This window comes from Oryctolagus cuniculus, chromosome 6, assembly GCF_964237555.1.
Source record: "Oryctolagus cuniculus chromosome 6, mOryCun1.1, whole genome shotgun sequence".
NCBI classification, from domain to species: domain Eukaryota; kingdom Metazoa; phylum Chordata; class Mammalia; order Lagomorpha; family Leporidae; genus Oryctolagus; species Oryctolagus cuniculus.
In genome coordinates this window covers 110,321,153-110,333,573 of record NC_091437.1, presented here as the reverse complement: position 1 = coordinate 110,333,573, position 12,421 = coordinate 110,321,153, and the positions used below count along the sequence as shown (strand labels likewise).

The window sequence follows — 12,421 nt, the reverse complement described above, 5'->3', positions numbered from 1 at the left end:
CATTAATATAACTCTGAAAATTAGTTGAGTTTGCAATTAAGTTTTTTGACATGCTGGCTTAATTGCTTGATAATTGCTAGTTGAATTGTGCTTAGCAGATGGTCGGAAATAATGTTGATACAAAAACAGTCACATTATTTATTACAGCCAACTAGTATCCTGGGATCATCGTGCTTGCATATCAGTTTAAATTGTACTTTTGAAAAATCTGCTACAACACCTGTATACAATATGAATTTAACTCAATGATTCCAATAAATGCCATTTAGAAAGATGAAACTCATTACTATCAACTGAACAAATGAACACCAGGAAAATTACATAGAAGGAATGCTTTTAGATTAAAGTATCAGTTACATAAGTATATTTATGGAGAAAATGAATTCAATTTTGTTTACATGAAATACCCTGGATTGTTGAGCTGACCACAAATTGGATAGAAATCATTTTTTTAAGTACTGACATCCTGTATTGGTTTGAACCCCACATTAATTTTAAGGGAGAGATTTATTTTTCCAATCTCATAAATTTTTAAAGTAATTTTCCTAGTTTCAGGCAGCTAGTAAGCTGAACTAGGTCTCCAGTGGGAAGCAAACCTAGTTTTGTTTCATTCCTGCCTGAAGTCTTCAATATTTTAGTAATAAATTTATTTATTGAAGAGGAAAATAGCAACAAGTGAAAGGATCAGCTACAAGGCAGTGTGTAGGGATATGAAAACGTTCTAATTCGTGGTGATGGATGCTTCATTCAGTAAAAGTACTGTTATTGAATTACGCCATTGAGATAATTAAATTTTATTCCACATAAAATAGAACTCAAGAAAGTTGTTAAAAAATAAAGTAAGCACAACAGTACATGTGAGAAATGATGTGGGTTTGGGAATTGCAGGAGCCTTGGGGAAAATTAAAGAAGGGATGAAGTAAACAGATCCCAAAGGTAAGGCTTGGGGATACTGACTGTAATAAGAGTAGAAGAGATGCTGAAGTTGGCAATTTGATTGACAGGATCTATTAAATAGTGAGGTGACAGAGACAAGACACAGAGGGAAAAGTATATTTAGATGGGGGCAGTGAGGAGACAGAGTTCAATTTTGAAAGATGTAATTAGGTTATTAACAAAAGATGGCTTTAATGTTCTGCCTAGCTCAATTAAACCATAGACAAACTTCTTCCTGATAATAGGACCTGGCCCTCACTTTTCTTAGAATATTAACTTAGAAAACCTGCAGCTATACATTCTTCCTTGCATGAAAAAGCAGAAATGCTTTTATTAAGATCTGCAAGCAATCCCTTTGACATGTAATCATTAATAAAGATAGTGTCAGAGTGGATGTTTAGTCCAGCAGTTAAGGCACCTCTGTCTAGCACTGGAGGGCTTGTGTTCGATTCCTAGCTCCAGCTCTTGACTCTGGCTTTCTGTTAATATAGACCCTGGGAAGCAGAAGTGATGGCTCAAGTAATTTGGGTTTCTGCCACCTATCTGGGAGATATCTAGACAGCATTCCTCGTTCCTGGCTTTGGTCTTGGTCCCACCCTGGCTGTTTTGAGCATCTGGGAAGTGAACTAGTGGTTGAGGACCTTTTTGATTGTATGTCTGCCTCTACTCTCAAATAAAGAATAAATAAATAAATAAATAAACAAATAAGATAAGGCCACTTTCTCCCACCCTCTGGAGGGGGGAGAAGCCTATAAAATCTTACTAACCAACATCACTCACCACCCCCAGTGCCCTCCAATTCCTTTTCATTAACTCATGTGACATTCAAAAAACCTTCTGTCTTTTGAAAAAATAGGATTAATTTGAATTTCCATCTCTTATTGCAATAATCTTAAATAAAGACTTCTTTGTTATTTTTAACATGTGTCCAGTGCCATTTTACTTTGACTGTTTTCTGAGGAATAGGTACAGAAGCTTTCTAGCGAGTATCTAGAAAAGTTTTGATCCAGTGACAACTCTCTTTTTTCACCTTACATTTAGCTTCTTTAAAAAAGTACTTTAATTTTTATAGTCAAACATTTCTGCAAAATTTGTTATGAAAAACAGCAGCCTTCTCTTTCTACCTACTCACCATTTCTAGCTCCTCAAGGGCTTTCCTCTCAGCTGATTACTTTAAATGTACGCCATGATATCTGTGAATGACATGTTTCTATTGCTGCTTCTAGATCAATTTTATGCATCATAATTGGCATTATTCTTAAGAAGTTGAAGACTTGGTTCTTGCTCATATCGTCTCCATGCGCTTTCTATTTCTCAAAAGAGTCATATTATAAATTTGATTAATTGATTTTCAGTTTTTACATAATTTTAACTATGTAAATACTTGGTGCAGCTAAGCTATTTGCACACAATAAATAATTTTTATGTCCTGAACAGTATTTTATTTTCTTTAGAAATAAAAGCTTTTTAGGTTTTTCTTTTGGAATTAAATTGTCAAATAAAAGAGCTGTTTGCACCTCAATGTTTATTGCAGCTCAATTCACAATCGCTAAGACATGGAATCAACCTAAATGCCCAACAACAGAGGACTGGATAAAGAAATTATGGGATATGTACTCTATAGAATACTATACAGCAGTAAAAAACAATGAAATCCGGTCATTTGCAACAAAATGGAGGAATCTGGAACACATCATGCTGAGTGAAATAATCCAGTCCCAAAGGTTCAAATATATGTTCTCCCTGATCAGTGACAATTAACTGAGCACCTAAAAGGAAACCTGTCGAAGTGAAATGGACACTATGAGAAACAACGTCTTGATCAGCCCTTGTCGTAAGTGTCAAGGAAAAGCTTACTATTTTATTTCTTTTAGTATTTTTTTTTTGTTCTACTTAATACCATTGGCTGAACTCTTTAACTAACACACAATTATTCTTAGGTGTTTAAATTTAATTGAAAAGTGATCCCTGTTAAATAAAGAGTAGGAATAAGAAAGGGAGAAGATGTACAGTTTGGCACATGCTCACTTGGACTTATCCCTAATGATAGAGCTAGAAACATGCCAGGGGATTCCAAATCAATTTCATTAAGGTTGCGTGTACCAATGCCATCTTACTAGTCAAGGTGATCAGTTTAAGTTCATAATTGATCATAATGATAGGATTAAGTGTCAAAGGGATCACATAAACAAGACTAGTGTCTGCTAACACTGATAGAATTAAAAAGGAGAGAAGGATCCAACATGGGAAGCGGGATACACAGCAGACTCATAGAATGGCAGATGTCTTAAACAGTGCTCTGGCCTCAGAATCAGCCCTTAATGCATTCAGATCTGGCTAAAAAGCCCATGAGAGTTTCGCAGGCATAGAAAACCAAGACACTGTGGCAAAAAAATGAACTTGTTAAATCAATAACGGGAGTCACTGTGCACTTACTCCCCATGTAGGATCTCTGTCCTTATTGTGTTGTACTATGTGAATTAACGGTAAAACTAGTACTTAAACAGAACTTTACACTTTATATATCTGTGTGGGTGCAAACTGTTGAAATCTACTTAGTATATACTAAGTTGACCTTCTGTATATAAAGATAATTGAAAATGAATCTTGATGTGAATAGGATGGGATATGGAGTGGGTGAAGGGATGGTTGCGGGTGGGATGCCGGTTATGGGCAGAAAAGCCATTATAATCTAAAAGTTCTACTTTGGAAATTTATATTTATTAAATAAAAGTTAAAAAAAAAAGAAGTAAACCGAAACCCGCCTCAGAGGGAATGGACATAGATTAGGAAAAGCAAAATTCAAGTTTAGTCAGAAGATCCCAAATAATTGGTAAGGGCACTTTCTATTTTAACCAATGAAACATTTTTTCTTACTTCTGAGAAAACCTTATAAAAGTTTTCCAGTTTTACCTCTTAATCGAGTGCTGAAACACTTTTTGATCTGGTGTTGCCTAATTTGTGAATTGCTAAATATGCAAATAAATTCATTGACATTTTAATGTTTCTAGGCTTATATTTTAACAAAATAATTTTGAAGGAAATTTTTTGAGACCTTGTACATTTAAGAATATCTTTAATCTATCCTCACATTTAACAATTTGGGAATTAGGTATAGAAGTTTAGATTGTAAATCATCTCCCTTTGCCTTTTTTAGGGCATGTTTTCATCACCTTCTAGGTTTCAGTGTAGCTACTGAGGGACCCTATGGCTTAGGGATTCTTGGTTTTATAAGAAAACATCATTTCCATTCTGTTTCCCTCTCTTTCACTGAGCATTTATAGACTCTTAACTTCATATTCTGAAGTATCAAAATGATATGGTTTTATGTGCATCTATTTTCAGATATTGTTCCAAGTATTTGGTGGATCTTCTCAATCTGGCTAACTACATCTTTCAGATGTGATATTTTTTTCCTGAGGAACACTTCAGATAATCTTTGTCCTCTTTCTTTTTGGAACCCTGTTATTCAGACATTAATCTTGTGATTTTCATACCCTTCCTCCTCTATTTTCCATCTCCATCTTCTCCTATATTTTTCTGGGAGAATTTCTCCAATTTTGCTTCCTGACTATTATATTGACTCCCTTTTCTATGCTATTATATGTTAATTTCTTTTTTTAAAGTTTACTTATTTATTTAAAAGAGCTACATAGAGAGAGAGGGACACACACACACACACACATACAAACATACACTACTGGTTCACTCCCCAGTTGGCTGCAATGGCCAGAGCTGAGCAAGGCTGAAGCCTTGAGTCAGGAGCTTCATCTGGATCTCCCACACGAGTACAGGGGCCCAAACATTTGGGCCATCTTCTGCTGCTTTTCTCAGGCCATTAGCAGGGAACTGGATTTGATGTGGTGCAGCCAGGACATGAACCAGCACCCATATGAGATGCCAGTGTCACAGCTGGCAGCTTTAACAGCTAAGCTTCAATGCAGGCCCCTACAGTTAGTTTCTAAAAGCTCTTTTATACGCCCTTACAACAATTGGTTCATAGTGTTTTTTTTATATTTCATGACTACCACATCATCTCTGACCTCTGTGAGGGTATTAATCAGCATTTTTCTTTCTTTTTGAAATTTTATTTTTCTTGTACAATCTGTGTTTCCTGTGATTTCCTTTCCTTTCCTTTCCTTTTTTTGTGGGTGGGGCAATTATTTTTAATGTGAAATTCTTTCTTTTGTATGGTGGTTCATGAATGTTGGTATCAACAGAGAATATTAAAACACTGACTGGCAGCTTTGTAAGTGTAGATGATGTGGGGTGATCTGACTGACCATTTCCTTGGGAGTATCAGGGCAGTATCTTTCCATCTTCCCTCTTGGGTTGCTCATGTTCCCAGATAAACAGTCATACTGTCCTGCCAGTGTTGTGGCAGCTGAGGAGGAGAGGAACGCTGTACAGTTTTGTAATGATTGTGTAAACATTTACTCCTCTTCCTGTTCTCAGGGACTCTCAAGCCCTGAGACTCATAGTTTTAGGATCTGTGGAGAAACCTTCTTCAGCCTCCTGCCAAAGCGGGGCAGGGGCAGTTGTGAATGAGGATACAGGACTATGTTTCCTAAGTGGACTTTAATCTATTTATATCCCCTTTTCCAGAGGAGATGACACCCTCAACTCTGAACCTGTAGTGTTACATGATTAAAATTATAATTAAATGTGTAGGATGTGCTAAGGTAGGTATGCTTATCCATTTGTTGTCTAGCTTCTAATTTTTTTTCCTGTTTTCTTTATGCCTAGAGATTTTAATTATTTTTTAACCCCACCAATATTTTAATGCAGCTTCAGGAAGAGTAGAGCTCAATTCATATATTCAGTACATCTGTAACTAAAAGCATTACCAAATCAGTCCAAAATCTCAGTGATAACAGTGAAGTATTTAGAACAGAAACAGTAGTCACATCAAATGCTGTAACAGTCAGGTCGTATCTGGAACAATGTTTTCCATTCTGAGTACCATAAACCATGGTTAACAGACTATATACAGACCAGAGAAGAGGTGACAGCAGTTCAAGATGCAAAGCCAAAGTTACATAAGAAGCATGTCTTGTTATTTCTCTAGGCAAAAGAAGGTTTCAAAGATGCTCTGACCAAAATCTGAATGCAATTCAAGTGAATATCCATGGGTCAATTATGTCAACTCTTTGTTCAAAGGTTTTGGAAGGGTGAGAATATTATAGCTCTCTTTAATATTTAATGGACTTTTGTATTCACAAGAAATTCAACATCAAGCTTGGTTTTAGATGGTATAACGAGGATAAATGAACCAAGTGAAAGTAAATTACATCCTGTCTCAGTGTAAGGATAATCTTACACAGGGATCTCAGATACCAACATGAATAGCAATGAAGTAGATGGTATAAATCAGCTGGCTGGAAAAGATATTAACAAACTGAAAATTGTGTGCCGCATAAGTAGAGGGAGTAATAGTATTGAAAAATTCATTTTTTCACAGGAATTCAGACATTTTTCTATTTATTTGTCTTATTTCAAGTTTTGGACAATAATTTTTAAAAGTTGATGTCTTATCAGACAAATGGGCAGGGTGAATTTATTCTATGGGACTCCAGTTTGTGACCTTTGTAATGCCTGTGCCTAACATTTCAGTTATCATTGGAGGCATTCAAATAAGACTGGTTGTTAATGTGTCAGGCATGCTATTGGGAATAAAGCTGACAAAGAATGTATAGTTGTCTTTTTTACTTAAGAGAGTCTCTGTTGAGTGTTCACTGTGTGATACCCACTCCTTGCTTTTCCTTCTTAGTCTTTTATCTTTTTTGGTCATTTAATGTCATTGGGTAAACCACATAGTCTATGTTATCATATGTGACAACTTATGTTATCGTATATGACAATTTATATTTATATTATATAAATAATGGGGATATTTTAGAAGAATCATCAAGCATAAAGCACACTTATAAAACAAACTGATGTTAAGGGTTGTTTATTGTTTTCTATAATCTATATAGCTACTGCATCCCCCAAAGAAATTGTATTACTTGGAGTATTTATTGGAGAAAATTATATAGGTATAGTGGATTCACACATAAATTTAAAAAGCTGGGATTCACATTTTGAGCCAAAATTCATTCCTATAGTTCACATTTGAGGATCTTGAGACCTAAAGAAGTTCAATAACTCACCATGTCACTTCCTGTACATAGCATATGGTGTTGGACAGAATAGGAAAGAGAAGATATGACCTTATTCTTAGGAAGTTTACAAATTCAAATGATGAGAGGAAATCATAAAACATGTATTAGATGCAAATTCAGGAATAGGGATCTAATTTTATATCATTGTGATAACTCCTAAGAGATTGAGAATTCACTTCAAAGAATAGAGACAAAATGATACTATGACTATGTAACTCAGGACATGTTCCATGTTGGATGATGTTCCCCATGTTTTGTTCCTGGTCTTCCTTCTCCTTCCTAAGCCACAAATTCTATGCTAGAAATCATTTTCAAATGTGTAATAGTGAATTGGGAATGAGAGATGAACAACAGGTTAAAAATGAAGAGCGAATGCTAGTGATTAAACAATTAGCTTTCAACCAAGTAAGCATTAAAATGACTTTACCTTTAAATTTAATGAGGCATTAATACTTTTAATGAATTTGAATGCATTTTACCCTTTTACCATAACATAGTATTAATTTGTTCCATACAACTCCGACTTCTTTTCATAAAGAAAATATTAGAAAATGATCATCTTATCTTCATACATATGTATACTATTGAGGCGATAATTATTAAGAGAATGAAGCTACAAATTAAATTAATTCATTTTCTTCATAACATGTCAAAGTAAGAAAGACATAAATATCAAAAGACTAAATCTATCATTTTAAGAATAACTGTCTCATGACTGGGAAAGTTTAAACCGGTGCAAAAATAAGGTTGACAGTCGTTCATGAAAAGAAAATGCAAGCTTTGAGTTTTAGTGTTATGTTTATAGATGATTTTCCAAGAAGATATGTGCAAGGTATTATTCACTGCAGGAAACTGGAAGGTATAATATGATGAAATAAGGATCACATTTTTCTCTTTGAGGTGATTTATATTTAAATGAGTTCTCTATAATCCTTTAAACTGAAGCGCAAATTGGTTATCAAAGTCCTTTGCTGTAAGGGTTGCTTTACATAATAATGAATTTCACAGAAGTTCCTCAAAGCGAAATATTGATTTAGGCAACATCACAGGATATTTCAGTTATAGCAACACTTTAGATTGGTGCCTCAGACAGCATATAAAAACTTTCCAAAGTTTAAATTTCTTTATTAAGAATAGGCAGTGTTCCTTTCTCAGTAGAAAATACATTTGTAATCAAATTTTTAATAAAGAGATTCTACTTAGTCTATCATTTCTCATCTATATTAACTTAACAGTGGTAGGGAGATTGACCACACGCTAGGCACATGCATTTTGCTTCTTAAAAAAAAGCTAAATAAAAGTGGTAGGAAAGGTTCATTTGTCTGTACATATGAGTGCTGCCACTAACCCTTGATAGCTCCCGTTAATAAGACTATAACTTTGTGCTAGTTACCACGCTGTGTAATTTACATGTGCAGTTTTATCCTTTCCTTGCACTGTGAGGTAGCCGTAACTGTTCCTCATGCTGTAGTGAGAATAATTGAGGCTGAGTGATGTATCAGTTCTGCACCACTATGTATGTCTCTCATCCTGGACGCTATGCCACCCCCTCCCCCTCATAGGTGTTTTGTTCTTGAACTCCATGTGGCTCATCACCAGAAGGTAACTTTTAGCTGTCACCCCAGAGCTAACGATCAACAGACAGGTTCCTGTCTATAATAGGACAGAGGTGCTAGGTCTCAACTGTTTCTTATCTGTGAGGAGTTACCTAGGTAGTCTCATTTCATTGAAATACTGGCACCAGCCCTGGGAAACACTTGAGATTGAGGCTATAAATTAGAAAGGATAGTGAACTCAGTCACAAGACCTAGGTTTGAGACTCAGGTCTATCATTAACTAGATATGTGGTTACAGAAAAATCAGTTTATCTCCTTGAACCTCTTAGTATTTCCATCTACAAAATGAGGTTCAGTTTACTAATAGCTTTCAAAACTTTATTGTTCATTTGCTATTTTTTAAAGTATAATTTTTTCAGTAAATTAAGTCTTATGTTGAATCTCAATATGAAAAAGCAGATGCGGGTAGAGTTATACTTGTTGGAATAAGTCTGGGTGTGCAAGGGACCTGAGTTTATCATTTACCTACTATGTCTCTTCCTAACCTCCAGCTCATCTCCAAGGAGGCCTCCAGGGCATCTAAGGCTTGCAGAACACAATTTCCAAACTATTGACCAGCTCTGAATTCATCTTAGTTCAAATCTTCCATGATTTAAAAAAGTATCTGTAGCCACATGAAAAAGGACATCAAACTTGTATTAGAATGGAGAGAAGCTATTAAATTCTAAAGAATATGATTAAATAACTTGGCCCATGAGTGCCAGGGGCATGCTGTTAGTGTCAAGGTTCTTGAAATTGAGTACAGATGTTTTGCAGACTGTCAGCAAAGGCTGGACTTGGGCATTGTAATAATTTTTGAAACTTTAAAAATTTTCCTCCAGCACTGTAACAAAATATGAATATCATTTTAGCTTAATATTAATATCCTATTCATTGATTTTATTTTCTTAAAACTTACTTGATATTAAGATGTAAACTTTCAAATGTGATTCAACTATTTCTGAATATTTTATCAGAATACTTTTCCTTTTTTTAAAAAAATGAATCAGTAAAATTAGTAGATATTCTCCTAAAGTAATCATATTTCATCATTGCAAACTCTTGGTTTAAAGAATTTGCAAATCTGCATACAACTCTAATACTCTGACAGTGTCTTCCTGGCCCTGCACCATTTCTGTGACTGACAGTGTTTTGCTGGTTTAATTCCAACCCTGTCTGTGGCCACAGACTCTTTTCACTTACCTGCTTCTGCCTTCTGCTGTTTTTCAATCTTCTCCAGGCGCCCTAGCAAGGAGTCAATTTTAGTTTTGATCTGGGTTAATTCTTTCTTGATTGTCTGTAACTCGTCTGATTTCACTGGAAGGGAGAAAGGGGAAAGAAAACAACAATATCCAATGCATCATGATTCACTTAGAACACAGCTCACAGATACTCCATGTCACCTCAAGACTGTGTCAAATTGCACAGGATACTTTGAGCAGCTTCTCATTACTTCTAGTGATCCTGGAATAGTGGATGACTGCCAATAACAGGAATGGTTCTCAGTGATATGAAAGTTGACACTACATCTTCTTTTTAGAAAAGATTTATCAATTTATTTATAAGAAACAGTGACTGAGACAGAGGCAGAGGGAAGAGAGAAAAGAGATCGTCTATCTGCTGGTTCACCCCCCAAATGCTAGAAACAGCCAGAGATTGGTCAAGTTGGGACCAGTAGCCTAAAACTCCATCTGGGTCACACACATGGGTGGCAGGGGCCCAAGTACTTGGGCCACCATCAGCTGCCTTACCAGGCATAGTAGCAGACAGGTGGATTGGAAACAGAGCAACCAGCATTTGAATGGGCACACAAATGTGAGATGGCAGCACTGCAAGTAGCAGCTTAATGCACTGTGCTACAGCACTGGCCCTGATAGGATATTTTTGGACTGCAAGCTATGCAAAGAGATAAAGGAACCTGGAAATACTTTATTTTATAAAATAACTAACTGGTGTTGGATTTGGTTTGGCAAATAGTATGAGTGACTGTGTTGTAATATGTCCAAGTCAGTGATGTTTTTGGTGCAGCTCCTCATGGACTGACTGAAAACACAATGCAACATCTTTCCTCTGAAGAAACTCTCGTAGCTTCTAGAGAACTTCCCCAACTTGCTACCTCCCTTTTCCTTTCTAAACAAAATAAGGCAATGGGTGTGTAAGCCTCTCTTTAATCTATGGTACTTCAGGGAAAGGAACTCTCTGATATTTTCTACAGTAATGGTTCCCAATCTAGATTTTCATTGTTTAGCATAGCTTCAAGAAAAAGTACTGTGGATTAACAGAATTGACAGCTTTTCATTTTTCCAAGTATGGTAGTTAAAAACAACAATAGACCGGCGCCGCGGCTCACTAGGCTAGTCCTCCACCTTGCGGCGCCAGCACACCGGGTCCTAGTCCCGGTCGGGGCGCCGGGCCCTGCACCCCGTGGGAGACCAGGATAAGCACCTGGCTCCTGGCTCCTGCCATCGGATCAGCGCAGTGCGCCGGCAGCAGTGCACTGGCTGCAGCGGCCATTGGAGGGTGAACCAATGGCAAAGGAAGACCTTTCTCTCTGTCTCTTTCTCACTGTCCACTCTGCCTGTCAAAACAAAACAAAACAAAACAAAACAAAACAAAACAAAACAAAAAAACAATAATGTCCAATTGTCAACTGCAATAATAACAAGCATTATATAATATTTATTTCATTTTAATTTTGTATTTTCTTTTTACACTTGGTCTTAGCCCTAAAAGGCCAAGAAACTATATATTTTTTATTTTATTTTAAAAAAGTTATCACACAGACACACACATGCACAGAGTTCTCATCTACTGGGTCACCTCCCAGATATCTGCAAAAGCTAAAGTTGGACTGGGGTCCAAGCCAGGAGCCAGGTACACAATCCAGGTCTCCCATGTGGACAGCAGGAACATAATTACCAAGCCACCATTGCTGCCTCTATGGGTCTGCATTGGAGGGAAGCCAGAGCCAGGAACTAGAACTGCAAAATGAATGTAGGTACTCCAAAGTGGAATGCAGGCACCTTAATGGTTAAAAGCCTACTCCTATAGTAATAGTTTTGTATAAAAACGGTCTTTTAATTATTTTATATAAAAATGTGGACAGTGTTTTGGTGCAGATGTTAAGTTGCCACTTTGAACACTGATAAGTTCGACATATCAGTGTGCTGGTTCGAGTTCTGGATACTTCATTTTTCATCCATCTTTCTGCTAACACACCTGGGGATGCAGAAGAAAATGACTAAGGTATTTGTGTCCCTGCAATACATGTGGGAAACCCGATGGAGTTCTTGGCTTCAGGCTTCAGTTGGTTCAGTTCTGGCTGTTCTGGACATTTGGTGGTAAACCAGTGGATAGAAGATATCTCTATCTCTATCTCTATCTCTATCTCTATCTCTATCTCTATCTCTATCTCTATCTCTATCTCTTCTCTCTCCCAATCCCTCCCTCTCTGATGCTTTCCCTTAGAATAAATAAAATAAATGAGTCTTTTTTTTTTTTTTTTTTTTAAATAGGCTTAATTGGGGTTGGCGTTGTGGTGCAGTAGGTTACTCCTCCGCCTGCGGCACCAGCATCCCATATGGCCTCCAGTTCTCATCCCAGCTGCTCCTCTTATGATCCAGCTCTCTGCTACGCCCTGGGAAAGCAGTAGAAGATAACCCAAGTCCTTGGGCCCCTGCACTCATGTGGGAGACCTGGAAGAAGCTCCCTGGCTCCTGGCTTCAG

General features: G+C 36.7%; 1 protein-coding gene across 21 annotated transcripts in view; it reads right to left on the bottom strand.

Moving 5' to 3' along the window:
* The window catches only part of RALYL (RALY RNA binding protein like), an 833,139-nt gene that overhangs the window by 57,795 nt on the left and 762,923 nt on the right, over positions 1-12,421 (bottom strand). For 19 of the 21 annotated variants that reach the window (XM_017341419.3, XM_051844575.2, XM_070075265.1 and 16 more), the window contains one exon: positions 9,899-10,012. The exons of 1 other annotated variant lie outside the window; for it this stretch is intronic. In XM_017341419.3, coding sequence (XP_017196908.1) covers positions 9,899-10,012 — 114 coding nt within the window. Of the gene's footprint in view, positions 1-6,709; positions 9,321-9,898; positions 10,013-12,421 lie in introns of those variants that run through there. One more of the 21 variants, XM_070075266.1, reaches the window with a different exon arrangement.